This window comes from Enhydra lutris, unplaced genomic scaffold, assembly GCF_002288905.1.
Source record: "Enhydra lutris kenyoni isolate GAN:26980312 unplaced genomic scaffold, ASM228890v2 scaffoldscaffold7, whole genome shotgun sequence".
In the NCBI taxonomy this organism is placed as follows: Eukaryota; Metazoa; Chordata; class Mammalia; order Carnivora; family Mustelidae; genus Enhydra; species Enhydra lutris.
The window spans coordinates 14,923,775-14,940,925 of record NW_019154091.1 but is presented as its reverse complement, the minus strand read 5'-3'; the positions used below and the strand labels follow the sequence as shown (position 1 = coordinate 14,940,925).

Below are 17,151 nucleotides of genomic sequence, written 5' to 3'. Positions count from 1 at the left end.
GTCCAACTGGCCCCAGAACCAGAGCTTCTTGCCCTGTCCCGCACTGCCCTGTCCTGTTTACATCCTCTAGTCATCTGTATGAGAGAGCTGAAATAATTCAAAGCCTCACTTTGTTGGATCTCATCTGGAAAAAGGTGAATCAGAACTTAAATTTTTCACTGCTATTGTATCTGCAAAAGCACCAGAGTACTGGTTTTGGGGTTATAAGTAAATTTTAGTGAGTGGTTGAATTCACAAATACAGACTGAAAATAATGAGGATCAGCTGTTAATTATGTGTGTGTGTATGTAATTCATATATATGTATACATATGCATACATATGCACATAGCAATAGAGTGATTAATCACTTCTGAATGAAAGTATGGAGAGGATTAGACTGTCTTACTTTGTAAAAGGGAAAAAGAAAGTAGGTGAGTTTACTATATGTAGTTTTTAAGTTAATAAGAAGTTGGGGTACCCGGATGGCTCAGTCGGTTAAGCATCTGACTTTAGCTCAGGTCATGATCCCAGATTCCTGGAATCATGCCCCTGCAACAGGCTCCCCACTCAGCAGGGAGACTCTCTCTCTCTCTGCCCCTCCTGCTCGTGCTCTCTTTCTCTGTTTTTTTTTTCAAATAAATAAAATCTGAAAAGATAATGTTCAGAGGGCTTAAAAGGGCCTATACTTAGAAAATGGAAACCACAGACCTAGTTTTCTTTGCTTAGCCCTGTATCATGATTAAATGTAACACCCATATGGAACATAAAAAGAAAAAACTTGAGTACCTGCTATTATAAACAACTCTGTTTTATGAAGGAAAGAGCTCAGGAAACATGCTGTCAAGGATCTGAGTGTATAGGAAGACAATCATCAGACATCTGAATAAATAAAAAAGGCAAAACCCTAATTCAAAAACAGGATAGCTAACATGCTAGAAGAATAAAACACTTTACCAGATACAGTGCTTTCAGCTCCATTTTGGTCTTTGTTAACTTCTAACTGATGGATTAATTCTGCTTTTTCTTTTTCCAGCTGACTATTAGCTAATCTAGAACACAATGATTATGTGTTAAAACAACAAAAAACAGACATTGCTTCACAAAATATATGGTTATTTCTTATGAACTTTGTAAATTGCTTAGAACTTGCTGATAGTCTATAAAGGTAAACATTTATTCATTTACTCTCACTGTTGCAATGCTACCATTCTCAAACTGAGATCAGAGAATGAAAATTCTTCATGCTTCTTAAAAGTCTGACCAGAAAGTTTAAATTAGAAGCTTGAGACTTATATTAGGATCTGGTTTACCCTTTTTTCAGTATCTGTTATGTAAGAGAGTAATTGGGATTAAAAGGATGAAATAAGACTGATAAGCTTGTTAGGCCACAAGATTAAAAAATCCTAATCTCTAGATGTAGCAAACTTGGTTATATTATTATTATTATTATTATTTTTTTAAAGATAGCCTTATAAACAGACAATGTACCTTAGAACTTGAAGCTCCCGCTGGAGGCTTTGCCCTGTCTCAGCACCTTCAGGAACATGTTTGAGAATCTCAATCTTTGGGCACAATGAAAAGTTAGAAGATAAAGTCAGACATGGAAATATGTTTTATAAAGATGCATATTTTTAGTAAAGCATATTAAAAGTTGGGTTTTCAAAAGCATGTAAAATATGAGTACATATCTGTCATGTTCTATTCACTATTCATTCCATAATTACTGAGTGCCGCATGCAGGCATTGTCCTAGGGACAGGGAATATAGTGATGGCAAAACCCCTCGCGGCATGTTCCTATGGTCCTTATGTATTTAGAGGGGGGGTGCAGGTGGGGGAAGACAAAGATAAATAGTAAGCTTGTGATGTAATAACAGTGCCAGATGAAAGGAAGGGCTATCAAGAAAAATAACTCAGGGTAAGAGGATGGAGAGTCATGGAAGGTGGTATGGGGTTAAGGAAGGTCTGAGGAGTCTCTGTTTAAGCAGAGACACAGTGAGGCAATGAGCTATGAGAATATTTGGGTGGAGAGTATTCTAGACAAGGGAAATTAAGTCCAAGATCTTAAAGCCTGAATGAGTTTGGCCTATTCAAAGGACTGAAAGGACATTCATGTGATTAGAATACTGTGAATGAGGGGAAAGTAAGGATGAGGCTAGAAAGGAAACCAGATGCCAGACCATGTAGGTCCTCACAGGCTATGAAAAGTACTTTAGAATTTTATTCTGGGGTAATGAGGAACCACTGGAACACTGACGTGGCTGTGATATTTCTTTCTTTTCTTTTCTTTTTTTTTTTTTTTATGCTTAGAAGGGTGACTCAGCAGCTATGTGGAGAATACATTCAGGGATAGGGAGAAGGTAAAACAAGGCAAGAGTGGAAGCAGGGAGACCAGTTAGGAAATCACTGCAACAGTTCAGGTGTGAGAGAATAGCTTAGACTAGACTGACAGTGTGGGAGGTGCTGAAACATCATCATATTTGGGATATATTTTGGAAATATAGATCTGATGTGATTTAATAAAGACAATAGGGTAAGAAAGATAAAAGAATTGATAATCTAAAGGTTTGGGCTGAAACAAATGGTTGAATGGTGGTACCATTCACTTTGATGGGCCTTTTAGGGGAGGAATTACCAAGTGTTCACTTTTATCTACATAAGACAATGCCAAGGAGTAGCTTGAAATTACTTGCCTGTTGCTCAAGGTCTTCCGTGTATTTCTTAGCTTTCTGTTCCCTCTCTGTTGCTTGTCTTACAAGCTGTTTAAGATCAGTAAGGCTTTGGGTTTTTTTGGCAATATCAGTCTCCAGTTCTTTCAACTTGGTTTCGTACATTCTAAAAGTGAAGGGAAAAAAATAGTGTAGAAGTGGAAAGTAATTTCTCTCATTGATTTAAAAGCCAATTCAAATTATTGCACTAAAAATAACAGATTATCTTACACTGTTTCTTCTATTCAACTCTAGTCAAATTCTAGTCAAATCTAGTCCATTTCTACATATTTATGTAGCATTAAGTGACAAGGGTTAAGTATCCCTAATTAACAGGCTAATTAAAATAGAAGATTTAGGTGTTACCAAGGTTATAAAGAAGGATGGAGCCTGAATTTGCCATTATCAAAAAGCTTAAATATAGTATCTTTTTCAGTCACAAAACAAAACAAAACAAAACAAAAAACAGTGTGATTCATCCATGAGAATATCAAATTCTGTATTATTGGGTACTCTTATGTATTTAAAGATCACAAATTAAAGTATTTCATATATACATCATGTATACACACACAGAAGCATAACCCAAAAAAGGACACTATTGGGAGAAGAAAAAAATGTGGGGGCACAGGGGTGGCTCAGTGGGTTAAAGCCTCTGCCTTCGGCTCAGGTCATGATCCCAGGGTCCTGGGATGGAGCCCCAGACTGGGCTCTCTGCTCAGTGGGGAGCCTGCTTCCCTTCTCTCTCTGCCTGCCTCTCTGCCTACTTGTGATCTCGCTTTCTCTCTGTCAAATAAATAAATAAATAAATAAAATCTTAAAAAAAAAAATTTGTGAAAGCATGGGTGAAAAAATTGCATATGATATAAAAATCTGAAGAGATTTGTAACCTTTAAAGAAATAACCAATAGTTGAAAAAAAAAAACCCAAAAACCCAGACTCCAAAAGAAATTTTTAAAACATGAAGTCAAAATTTTATAAGCAAATCATTCCACCTTAAAGGGAGACAATGCTTATAATATTCAAACTTCCCAGAGAAAAGAAAAAGAATGCTTTGGCAACAAAACTAGGTAAGGACAGTACCAGGAAGGGAAATTAGTATTTCAATACATTCAGTTTTTGATAATCTTGGAAGCTATGATTAGAAAGCATTGTTCTTAATCTGACAGACTGTACACCAAAGGGGTGACATATCAGAAGCTTACTCCTTCAATTCTCTCTCTGCTCAAATGCCCCACCCAATCAGAGGGCTCCAGCATCCCCAGCCTGTCTTAACAGTCTGTATCTGGCCTGATAAAAACAGATGTCATTAGTTTGTTGAGTAAATAACAGAGCAACTGTAAAGATTTCAGCATGAGGAAAACCTAAATGTGTCATGGGTCACAAAGAGATTTCTAAACTACTTTAATGAGATGGGTATATAATGCCAGTGGCAGATCTTAGCAAGTTTTTTGTTTTGTTTTGTTTTTGGGTTTAGGGAGCCTTGAGGCCAAGGAAGAAGAATAGGGAGGATCATCTCCACAGATGAAAAAACAAAACAAAACAAAATACACTTGAGCTCACAGAAGATATGTAATTTACTTAAGGTCACAGTGAGACTTAAGTATTTCTAAAGCCGTGGAAACCAGCTGGCTCCATGGGAATGAGGCTAAGTAGGCCATTTAGAGGTACACCTAACATGAAGCAGAGAATCTGGAATGTAGCATGAACTGAGTAAATTACCTGTAGAGTAAATCTGAAGTAACTCAAAATCCTTTCTGAACCTACATGTGATTGTAGAAGGAAATAAAAGACCAATCAAGCAGTCCACTGAGTCCACTCAGTCCACTGAGAGTTGCTGGTTGAGAGCCTCTGCTGGGGTCCAAGCAGACAAGAGAGACCCCTTTTCCCTGGTATTATCACAAATCATTTCATTTAAGCCTCACACTAGCTGTCCTGCAGAGTTAAGAGAGAGCTGGAGAGGGGAGCCGTGGACTCTGAGTACTCTCAGGATGGTGTTAGGAAAGGGACCAAGGACCCTTCTCTAGCCTGGCCACCAAGTCCACCTTCTAATCTGCCTGCATAGCCTTCCTCCTTGAACACGTGCAGGGCAGGAGACCCACGTGGGACTTGCTACAGCCTCATGGTGCTAAGGCTTGCATCCTAGTGGTGGTAGTGATGGTGACTACTGATCCACCCCTCAATGAGCCCATTCTAAAAAACAGGTAGACATCGAAGGGGAGACTGGAGATGCACAGACATAAAGAACTCTGTGAATATGCTAAGATAAAGATGAGTTTGCCTTTAGAAATGAGGCCAGCAGATGTAAAGAACCCAATTTTATACAGGATGACTTTAATGGGAAGACATGAATAGGATCTTATTATTTTCTGGCTTCTATACTCCTTGAAGCAGCTGCTTAAGACTGGAAATGAGAATGGCACCAAAGCCTTTAAATGACTCACTGGAGTCATTATGAGCCACCCATGACGACAGTGGCGATAAACAGAGGAATGTTTACTAGTGGTTTCTAACACCACTTTGACAGCTACAAAGTTTACGTGACAGGTGGGAATTGCACCTATAGGAAAGGGTCACAGGACAGGAGAAAGTCTAGTGCCAGAAAGCAGAGGCCAGTGACACACTGAAGCTACCATTAAATTCATCCGTCAGGGCTGTCTGAAGAACAAGCTGCGTACAAGAGAACTCCAAAATCGGTGCCTGGGCAGCTCAGTCAGTTGGGCAACTGACTCTTGATTTTTGGCTTGGGTCATGATCTCGGGGTCGAGATCAAGGCCGGCATCAAGGCAAGGCGGACTCCGCTCAGCGGGGAGTCTGCTTGGCATTCTCTCTTCCTCTGCCCCTCTTCCCGCTCATGTGTGCTTGCTCTCTCTAAAACAAATAATCTTAAAAAAAATATATAAACCTCTGAAACTGCTGTAGAGCCCAGATCTAGTATGCCACAGGTTGTGACAAGACAGGTAAACTGTTCCTGGCTTATGCTTGAGGTAGAAAATGAATGTAATACAGAAGCTGAATCACAGCTGGAGAAAAGCAGCACCCAGGAGAAGCTGGGTCCCATCGCGCCCGGCTCGGCGTTGCCAGCTGCTTTCTGATGTCCACCAGCTGCGACACCCTGAGCCCAGCCCCAGCTCTGCTTTGTCCTATGCACTGCCACCCAAACTAAATACATGAAGGAAAAAAAAACCACTTTTCCTGTCCTAGCATCAGCAAAAAGTATCATATTAAAGCGAACAATCAAATAGTTCATCAAGGAAAGAACTAAGTTAATCAGAGTAGTGTCATATTCTTCTAAAACAATGACATTAGAACTGATTAAACTTTGTGCAAGTTTTAAACTATTTGTTCTTACCTTGTGACAACAATTGATTTCCAGCTCTTGCTGTCAGCACCTTCGAGCTGTGGACCTCTACTCTCTGCCAACTGTAATCTCTTACCAGTCTCTTCTAGTTGAACTGTCATCTTCTCATTTAATATCTCTAAATTATTCTTAGCTATCCGTAATTTTTCTGCAGCTTCAGTCTCCTACCATGAAAGACTAATTAGTACAGGATAACAATACTGTTCTCATAGATGCAATATATTCAAAATTACCACTACAAATTAGAAACAAAAGCAACCTGGCACTGTAAAGGCTGATTAAAATTCCAATAAAAATCTAATGTTTTCTTTAAAATAGCAATATGATCATAATAATTAGAACAACAGATCATGTAAGCAAGGTTAGAAGAATGCATTGCAAATATCTGACACTAGTGGTTACTTTACATTTGTCATCTTTGTAGTATTTACAAATAATGGGATAGTTTATGTCTTAATACACTTTGAAGATGTTTTGCTTTGACCAATACTTGAGAGATCTAGCTATGAGCATCAACTATGTGTAAGTACCATGAACTATTTCCACTATTAAACATCCATTCAAAGCACACTATACTCTGGACTCACGGTATATTCTGATACTATTGTAACTAGTTTAAAAATCTCAATTTCAGTTCATTCACTGGATCATCCATATAAGTAACAACACCTATTTGTGGGGCAAGGAATATATTTTGCAACTTAAATAGAAAGGAATTTTACTGTTTAACAAAACAATTTCACATATTCCTTACTTTATATCAATCATTGTTCTGAGCCATGTGCACAAATACTAACTCACTCAACTCCTGCAGCAGCTCTGTGAAACAGATATATTTATTACTCCCAAATTGATGAGCAAATTGAGGGATAGAGAGGGGTCAGTAGCTTGCTCTTAGTTCCACAGCCATTAAGTAACAGAGCTAGGATCTGAATCCCAGATGTGTAACTTCTATAATATCCTGCCTCTTATTTTTTATTTTCAATGTACCTCATGGCGAAAGGATGGCAGCCATAAAAATAGAATTCCTACATCTCTTAACATCTATTCTAAATAGACACTCTCTTCAACTTTTTCATTCAGTTTTTCGAAGATACATTAGTTAATTAACATAAAAAGTAATTATTAATCAGTAATGAAAATCATACTTTCTTAAGTTCTTTACGGAGCCTTTCATTTTCAGCAACAATCTTCTCTGTGCCTTTGGTCTTGGATTCATAGTGCATGCTTAACTGACGTCCAAGATGAACTTTAAGTTTTTCTAATTCAGCCTAGTAAAAAAAAAAAAAAAAAAGCCTTTATCAAAACCAGGAAATAAAAGATGACCCTATAAACTCATAAAACTTAATTCAAAGCAGTTTTAGAAGCCATTTTTCATAGAATGAAAGCCTTCCCTTTCATACTGGTCATCTAGAGCAGAGGTTTCCCAACCTTGCCTACACAGTAGAATGAGCTGATGACTTAAAAATCACAATATCTGGGGTGCCTGCATGGCTCAGTGGGTTAAAGCCTCTGCCTTCAGCTCAGGTGATGATCTCGGGGTTCTGGGATCAAGCCCTGCATTGGGCTCTCTGCTCAGCAGGGAGCCTGCTTCCCCCTCTCTCTCTGCCTGCCTCTCTGCCTACTTGTGATCTCTCTCTCTCTCTCTGTCAAATAAATAAATAAATCTTAAAAAATCACAATATCTATGGTAGGACCCACCCCAAAAGATCAATGTCAGGACTGGGGGCTTATGTCTGTATATTTGAAAACAGACAGAGGTAAGTATTTATGCTGCCAGAGTGAGAACTATTGGTCTTGAAATAATAAAAAGACCAGTGGAGCTACTCTAATTATTCTCAGCCTTGTCTCCAACAAGTTCTTCCACATGTATAAAACAGTCACTGCATCCATTAAAGCCATTTTATAGTAGGAGTATATTTAAAATCTTCCTTAAAAAATAAAAACAGTAAAACATTCCATGCAAATGATCACATTTAAAAATTACCTTCAACTTTTCATTTTCCAGTTCAATATTAGCCATTTTTTCACTGGTCAGTATTCCTGATGCTTTCTTCAACTGTTCATTTTCCCTTTGGACTTTTTCAACTACTTTTTTCATTAAACCAATGGTTTTTTCTAGTTCTGGGATTGTCTTTCCACTTCTACCAGACTACAAAAGAATATATTAATTTTTTATCTAATCAAACATCTTAGAGTATATAATATAAAACACCAACAACATAACAGGCACAGTATTACACTCAGTGTTGATTCCTAACATTGGAAGCCAAAACCTGTATTCATCACTACAATAACCCTATGCAATAGGAATTATAATTCTTACTTTAAATACAAGCAAATCAAGACATAGAGAATTTGATACTCCTACTCATGCAGCTAATAAGTAACAGCTCAAATACTCCAGCCTTGATGTCTGTTCCAAATGAATAAACCTTAGAACCTAAATATTCTATTTAGCTAATGTTCTTTCCTATATAGCAGGATTTCCTTTATATGAAAAAAACCCACAAAAGTTGTGTCATTGAAGAGTTCATGAGTTACCAAATTTGAATTGCAGCATAATAGAAGTGATTTTCTCTAATAGCCATTGATTAGAAATTCAGTTTCTGTCCAACATAAATACAAGAGACATCTGAAATAAAAAACCTAGTGTAGTTATCAATAGAGATGGGTCACCAATTAATAACTTTAACTGCCTAATGCTTTAAAATAAGGTTTTCAACAGTTGAGCAAAAGAATCTGTTTACTTTTTTTTTTTGCATTTTAGTCAGTATTCACACTATGCAATGAATAACCCTACAGTACATAATATATACTTTCATAATTAACTTGGAAAAGGTTGAATTAACATTTTTAATTATGAAATTAATGTTGCTGTCAGTGAGAGGTTTGTTCTGAATACTTTTCTAATAATAACAGTGTTTTCAACAAATCTGTCATATATTTCATATTATTACTTGATTAAGTTTTTATTATCAATGGCTTCCATTGTGCCACTTGCTAATGAAATCATTATGGGCTTAAATCTTTGGTCGGGGCCTCATAAGCAGCATTTATTCACTGTAAAAAGTGAGTACAAAATAACATGGGAAGAAAAATACAAGGATAAAAAAAATTTTGGGAAACATATGTACAGAGTGTTATACTAGAAGCTCCAAGGAAAATAATAAAAAATAGTTATAAAATGTTAGAATTGGACTAAGAGCAGCTAGTAGTTACCTTCATGAACAGAAGGATTCCTAGAACTTAAATGTTTTCAAGGGGTGAAGGGATATACAATGAAGAAAGATGATGTCGTATCCCAATTGAAATAAAATGCATGTAAGGTGTAACAGATGATAAAATACACTGACTTGAAACACAAAGAAAAGCTTTATGATGTTTTACATTGTAGACACAGCAGAATAAAAACCAAGACTACAGGGCCTAGTAGTAAAAGCATATCACTACTCTTAGGACATATACAAACTTGTTTTTTTTATTACCAACTTTGCACTTCTGAAACCCAAACAAATATATGGTATGTTCTCACACACTCACCCCTCTAACACGACCAAGTTTCCGCTCAACTTCTGCTTTTTCTTTCTTAAGAAATTCACACATTTCCTTCAAATTCCTTACTTGACTCTGAAAAATTAAAGCAAATGTGTAACAATTTAACACAGCTATAGTCTCTGAAAAGGAAAGGCAAATATTTCACATGAGCTATCAATCTCTTCAACTATATAGCCAAACTGAACAAGATGGTCTCCACAGCAATAAGGATTTTGAATTAAGACATATGTTAAATTAAAATTTAATACAAGGATATTTTACATATGAATTTTAAGAAATATTTTTCACATTACTGCCTTAATATAGAGTTTAGAATTCTGATTTTAACCATCCCATAAATTACACTTGTAGATCCTTAGACAGATGATAGAAACAGTATTGGTTCTAACAATGTAAAACTCAGAATGCTCTAGAAGCAGGACATAATTATATCATTACCAGTGAAATTAACAGATTGTTACTATTCTAGGTTAGAAAATAGAACCGAAAGAATTAGCCAGCCAGAAGAAAAAAGATTCCCATAAATAGGATGAGATTTGGAAAACCAAAGATAAACTTATTATAAACACCAAAATAAAATTCCTAAGAGATAATTATCCTAATTGTTTTAAATGTAAAGACTTAATTTTTTTTAAATATCCTAATATTTTAAAGATTGATGATTGTTACTGAAATACAACATCCACCCTCTTGCCTCAGGGCTTTGAACTTGCTATTTCTGTCGTCTAGAACTCTTTTTCCAGTACCTATATGACCCACTTCCTCATCTGTCCCCTAGCTCTCTATTTTATTAAGAAAGCCTTCCCCTATACCCCAGTTTAAATAGCTATTCCATACACTCCCAGATACACACACACACACACACACTCACACACATCTTTCATACCAACTGTGCTTTTTCTCCTTACCACTTAACATCAACTGACATTCTATATATTGACTTTTTACTTATTATCTACTTCCCCACTAGAATATAAGTTCTACGACTGCAAGAAATTTTTTGATTGCTGTTTCCTAGCACTTAGAAAAGTGCCTCACAATGAAGTAGGCTTTCAACAAATAATTGTTGCGTGAACAAATGTAGAAAGTGTAACACTACCATAATATTTTATGAATGTGAGTTTCTGACATCTTCATAAACTAATATGAAGAGGGACAAAAAGGCTTTCAGGCATTAGATTTCCTAACTAGAGTAAAGAACATTAAATTTACCTTTAATCTTGGCAAATCTTTATTTGCTTGTTCAAGCTGAAATTTTAGTTCAATATTTTCAGATGACAACTTCAGATTTTCCTTCTGAAGCTCTTGTTCTCTTTGACAATGATCATCTGACTCTACCTCGGAAGTCTTCAGGAAAGTAAAGTTAGAAATATTTTTAAGTTTTAATAATAAAGTGGCATAAGACTTAACAGGATAAGAAAATACTAGCTAAAAGGGAACATTTTTTTTGAGGAAAAATATGGAAAGTTGGAGAGCTCTAGAAAAAATTGCCCCAAATTAGTAAGTTAGAATATAAAAATGGCAGGAGAAAAGGTAATGCATTTTAATTAATAGAGAAAGCAAAATCAAGTATGTCTTAACATCCACACACATAATGTCTCCATGTATACTCTCATAATGACTAAACTAATTTGTGCTAATTTTCCCCGTCCAAAATTATGGTTATTATTTGTTATGGAATATATTATATCCTAAACCCTACCCCACCCTCAAACTCGTATGTTGAAGTCCCAACCCCAGTACCTCAGAATGTGACCTTATTTGGATACAGGACCTTTTCAGAGGTACTCAAGTTACAGTCATTAGGGTGGACCCTGACCCAGTAGGTGTGGTATCCTTATAAAGAAGGGAAATGTGGAAACATAGGTATGCATAGAACAATGTGAAGAGACAGGGAGAAAATGGCCATTTTCAAGCCAAGGAGAAGGGCCTGGCATAGATTCTTCCTTCACAAGTTAAAGAAGTCATCAACCCTGCCAAGACCACTTTTTTTTGGACTTCAGGCTTCCAGAACTGTGAGAATAAAATTTCTGTCAGGCCACATAATTTGTGGTGCTTTGTTAAAATAGCCCTAGCAAACTAATACACAAACCTATAAAAAGAAATGCCATAATTACTCTCTCCTTCTTCGGAAAGCTCTTCTTCATTCCTTGAGCAAAAGCAATTACTCCCTCCTCTGAAACCCAATTACACTATGTCTGCATTTCTCTTGGCACAAATTCACCTTGGGTTATTATTTATGTTCATTTTTACTTCTCGTTCTAAGCAACAAGTCATTCAAAAGGGAAATAAGTGCTTGATTACTTTTTTCTATACAGTGGGTAGAATACCACCTACCTCACATGATTATTACAAGCATCATATGAAATAATTTTGTGCAAGCACTCAGCATAGCTTTAGTGTGTCCTCCCCTCATCCCTTTCTCTCTCTACTGGTTTGATGGACTATCAAGTCAATAACTCCACAGACATTATCGTTTAAAAAATACAGCATTAGAAAAATACATCCATTATACATGGCTCTATACCATCTTTTTAAATTAGCAGTAGGTTGAATATTTCACATTCTGATACACTTCCCCTTGAGTAATAAAAACAAAAGTAAAATAAATTAAAGACACTAAAAAACAGGATACAGAAGAGTAAAGAAACTCTAGGCTGTTGGGTTCTGACCTGAGGGCACAGAACACCACACGCCTCCCCGTGTCTATTTGTTCAAAGCAATGTGTGTGTATACGCATATATACAGCAGCAAGAAAAAGAAGACAGATGTGTTTGCTGGTGCCTGTACCATAGGAACATGTCTGCGCTTATTCTCTGTCAAATCACCCCAGTATACATTCTATTCTGCTGCAGTTAGGTTAACACCAGGCAAATCATGCCACCTGCAAGGTCCTCGGTTCTTCCATCTTATAAATGAAGGCGTAAGATGGGGTCATTTTTAAGGCCTCTTCAGACACAGAAATCTGTAATGCCCTGTCCCTGAGCGCTTCTGTCCCCCTTAATTCATCTCTTCTGTCTGTGGTAGTTGTTTAACAACTGATAAACACCTATCAGCACCGCTGATAGACATAAACCATACTAAGCATCACTCACAGAAGAGAGTACTTCTATCTTATCATCTCACATCAGGGTTTTTTGTTTTTTGTTTTTGTTTTGTTTTGTTTTGAACACGATTCTCTCCTCACTGAAACATGGTGGCAATTATTTAAGTACATATGGGTCATTCTTCCCATTTCTCAAAAAAACAAAATTAAAAGTATTTGTTGAAACTGTCCAAATGTCTGGAAAATAAATTCTAATGAAACTCTATTCTGTAAAAATAATATGAATAAAACTCTTACATATTGAATTTTATGAGATTTCCAGTTCCTGTACAGAAGAGGAATCCTGCTAAAAGGGATACACTGCTAGGGGCACACGGGTGCCATTGTCGGCGAAGTGTCAGACTCTTGGTTTCAGCTCAGGTCATGATCTCAGGGTTGTTGAGACTGAGACCCGCTTTGCTCTGTGCTCAGCACGGAGTCTAAGATTTCACTTTGCCTCTGCCCCTCCCCACCGCATGCTCTCTCTCTCTAAAATAAATAAATCTTAAAAACAAAAACAAAAATGGATGGGGGATACACTGCTAGAAACCAAATTCTTAGTGGGTGGGAGTTAAAGAAACACACAGTGGATGTCTCAAACTTTTAATTATTTATTATCAAGTAAAAGAAAAAGTTTTATGAACGTGGATAAAGAAATGAAACAAGAATTAAGTCACTTTCATCCATTTTCTCCTCACATTTAAATGTCTGTTTTTATTGATGTTTTTAGGACTTGGGTCACTGGAATATATAGGTGCAAAGGATAAAGAAAAAAAAAGATAAATGCTATTTGATTTCAACTGGGGGCAAACATGTCTTAGCCTGTACTGCACTTTGAACGGACCAAAAAGTAGTGTGTCAAGAAAGATCATGAACTACAGAGTCAGACCTGTGTTTAGATCCTGGTTCTGGATCACTAGAGATATTACTCATGCTCCAAGCTTCCCATGTAAAACAGAAATAATACTCTGCAAAGCGCTATGAAAATTAAACCTAGGCACAACATTGCAACACAGGAAAACTCCCTTCTTTCATTATAAAAAAGTATATGTCATAAACTATGTGGCAAAAAGATGACCAAAGAATGTCATACAGTATCGTAACATACTTTTACTGATCGTATTCACTGTAGTAAAAGTCTGTGATGAGACTTCAGAGCAACCTGAATTAGAAATTTCTAAGGCAACATGAACACCTCTATAGGGCCAGATTTTTGTCACCCCATAATGTAATCTAATTCTTTTTAAGTGAGTACTAGTGGTAAAACAGTGAGTACTAAAATGAATTAGGAAATGCATAACCATTAATTTTTGAAGGAACCCATCAAATATTAGAGCTTAAGACACATTTCTTTATATATTACATATAATATATATGTATCATTAACAATATAGTTAATATTCTTTACGAATCCTATACAACGTATTTCCATTTGTCCCACATGTGTATACCACTTGCTACAGGAAGATTCCGATAACACACACACACAGGACCGCCATGGACTCAAACCTGGGACACTTCGTCTCTTGGCCGGACTGGTCCGTCGGAGTCAGAGTTTGCCTGTGCGCCCTCCTCAGCACACTGACTCAGTGTGGCCGCAACTGTGGCATAATCAGGGTCCTCTCTGGCGGATTCCTCTGGATCCCAGTGGTTGCTGTGACCCACAGCTTCAGCTACTTGTCCCTCTCCTTCATCATTCTTGCCTAGCTCATTCTCTTCCTTGTTTTCATGTTCCTGTTTATTATTTTCACAACTGTCTTGATTTATTTTCTCCATTTTGGGATCTGCTTCATTTTCAAAATTGGACTTAACATCTGCCAAGGTACCATTAGTTGACTTAAATGGACTTGACTTATGATTTGGTCTTGTCTCGGATTTATTTAATTCCGTAGGCTCTACAGTATCTTCTGCTGCGTGTTTTTCTTCATTACTGGGATCCCGTAGAATATCTTTAGGTACCTGATCATGTATGTCGTCACTGGCATCTATTCCCTTCCCACTTTTAATTCTGAAAACTGTTACGGGTTTTTTTTTGTTCCTGTGTAAAGTGTTCTTTTTGTAAAAAGTATTGTGCCTGTATTTATTAACACTGGTAGCAAAGGTAGAAAGCGTAGTTGTGTCACATAACAGATTCTGCTTGAAGCAGAAGAGAAGAAACATGAAAAGAAGAAGAAAGAAATAACAAAAACATACACACCAATTGTTTTAAAGTAAGACACAACAAACAATTCTGTATTAGTTACTTTTTATAAAGAAAACTAGAAATATGTAACGTCTGAGTGGAAACAATGCTAAATAGACATATTTTTCTAATTTACCCAATTGTATGTTCTTGCCACAGCAAAACTCAAAATGATAACTTCATTTAAAACCACATTTGTAATAAAGTTTCATACAAAGCCTAAGAATCTTAAGTTTACTTATGTAAGGAGGATTAAAGAAGTTCACATACATCACTACCTGGTAAAAATAAAAGTTGGATTTATTGCATTAATATTATAAGAGGGATCTAATATTCTGGCTCAGATAAAGGTAGAAGTTGATATCACTTTTAATCTTTAAAAACAGAAAAACAAATAGGTGTATACTTACTGAAGTTCTAGAATATGCCTCCTTTGAAAACTGTTTTTCTAAAACATGAAGTTTTTCTTGGAGGTATCTATTTTGTAAACGTAAATCTTCAATGACAGAATCTCTAGGGAGAGCTTGGCGTGTCCTATGAGAAACAACAACAGACTCTTTACTATTCAAACTTCAACTCTCCACAGCTTTACTCTACCAACATATAGAAAAGAAAGAAAATGTATATTTATTAATACAGTATTTACTTGAAATTCCACAAAACTTGTAAGCTTTGCAAAAATCAAGACATGACTCTACAGTATAAAGTGATCCTCTACAGAGGATTCGCTGCAGGGCTCTTTTGATTTATGAGTTAACAAGTGTATTTTGATTTATGGAAACACATTTTATCTTTAAAGACCATGCATCTACTTATATGGAACTGTGTAAGCCAAATCAAAATAGCCACTATTTTTAAAACATTATATAACTATTTCATAACATCTGTGTGCTTCTTGAAAAGCTCAAGGATTCACACAAGGCTCTTAGTGGTGCCAGATAATCTGTTACTGCAGGTCTCATGAGCGTGGCCTCCAAGGCCCTCCATAACCTGGCCCCACTACATCTATTCAACCTAATTGTCCAGGAGTCTACCTTTACTAAGGCAAAAAAGTCTACCCTTACCCACACATGAAAGCTTTACTCCTGCCACTATGTCTCTGCTAGGGTTCTGCTCTCTTGGAATGTCCCTCCTCCCTTTAACATCTAGATCAATTCATTCAACTTAGAAATTCAAGTTGAGCTGAGAAAGTAAGTTCCATCTCTTCTAGCAGATCTTCTCCAATTACTTCAGCCACACAGATTCACATTATTAGGAAAACAAAACAAAACCTCTAAAAGCATTAAGTTTCAAAACTAAAATATTTTGATCCTTGTGAAAACTGCAAAGGAGAAAAAAGGGTTTAATGTTGTTTTGAACATATGCTTAGATCAAGACAAACAAAGAAGGGAAGGCTGAGATCAAACAGATTCTGTACAAGAGGTGTCAAAAGAAAGAATTCTTCAATCGCTTTTTTCTTCTCCATCATGAAAAATTCTGAGGGATTTAAGAAACAATGACTTAGGAAAAAAAGAAAGGAAATGTAGATGTTCAGGAGTGTTCCCTTAAAGGAGTTCACATTACATTAACACTGACGCAATCACAGGCATTAATAAAGAAGCACTAATGGTAATTTTTGAAGATTAACAGAAAGGAAAAAAAGTATGATAAATTTAGGAACAGCAAGTATCCTCATATACAAATATGACAAGTAGGTAAGACCTTAAAAATGATCATTAAGATGATTCTGGACATCTTGTAAGTACTTAGTAGAGAAGTGACAGATTATGTAAAACTAACTGAAGTTCATCTAAGAATAAATGAAACAGATTACTACAGTTTCAGCTGTTGTTAGAAAATGATTTTATTTGGTTTTGCATGACTATGATTGTATCAGCATGGAAAGAGAGGACAAAACAAAATAATTTCAAAGACTCTGCTAAAGAAATGACATGGTGGGGAGAGGGAGAGCTGGTTCTAGGTACAGGGGAGTAAACATATCCAATCTTGCCTCTCTCAAATGCATAGAACAGCTATTTGAGAACTCTGAAAAGTTAATATTTTACAGATTGGGATAGCATACCAGAATTTGAAGTATCAGCAAATAGGCAGTGATTTACCTTTCCTTTTTCTCTGGTGTTTCTTGGCCTGAATGCAACACTGTTTGAAACCTGAAGATGAGTGTTAGTACTGAGGGAGAAAGCCCCAGATTTCCCTCAAAGTACCGAAAAGAGGAGCCCTAGGGAAATGGAAAGTATTAGGGAGATCAAAGAAAGGGAGGAACTAAAAAAAGGGATCT

General features: G+C 36.4%; 2 protein-coding genes across 2 annotated transcripts in view; both read right to left on the bottom strand.

Annotated features, from left to right (window-relative positions):
* Window positions 1-17,151, bottom strand: part of LOC111142074 (centrosomal protein 290) — a 97,553-nt gene that overhangs the window by 3,642 nt on the left and 76,760 nt on the right. Inside the window, exons 44-52 of the mRNA XM_022495023.1 lie at window positions 15,284-15,407; window positions 10,819-10,953; window positions 9,592-9,678; window positions 8,036-8,200; window positions 7,197-7,319; window positions 6,040-6,212; window positions 2,673-2,814; window positions 1,470-1,543; window positions 936-1,030 (exon numbers count right to left, since the gene is read on the bottom strand). Of these exons, the coding sequence (XP_022350731.1) occupies window positions 936-1,030; window positions 1,470-1,543; window positions 2,673-2,814; window positions 6,040-6,212; window positions 7,197-7,319; window positions 8,036-8,200; window positions 9,592-9,678; window positions 10,819-10,953; window positions 15,284-15,407 (1,118 nt within the window). The remainder of the gene's footprint in view (window positions 1-935; window positions 1,031-1,469; window positions 1,544-2,672; window positions 2,815-6,039; window positions 6,213-7,196; window positions 7,320-8,035; window positions 8,201-9,591; window positions 9,679-10,818; window positions 10,954-15,283; window positions 15,408-17,151) is intronic.
* Window positions 13,733-15,411, bottom strand: LOC111142076. The gene has a single exon (XM_022495025.1). It carries the CDS (start codon window positions 14,849-14,851, stop codon window positions 14,195-14,197), a length of 657 nt encoding a protein of 218 aa, XP_022350733.1. The 5' UTR covers window positions 14,852-15,411; the 3' UTR covers window positions 13,733-14,194.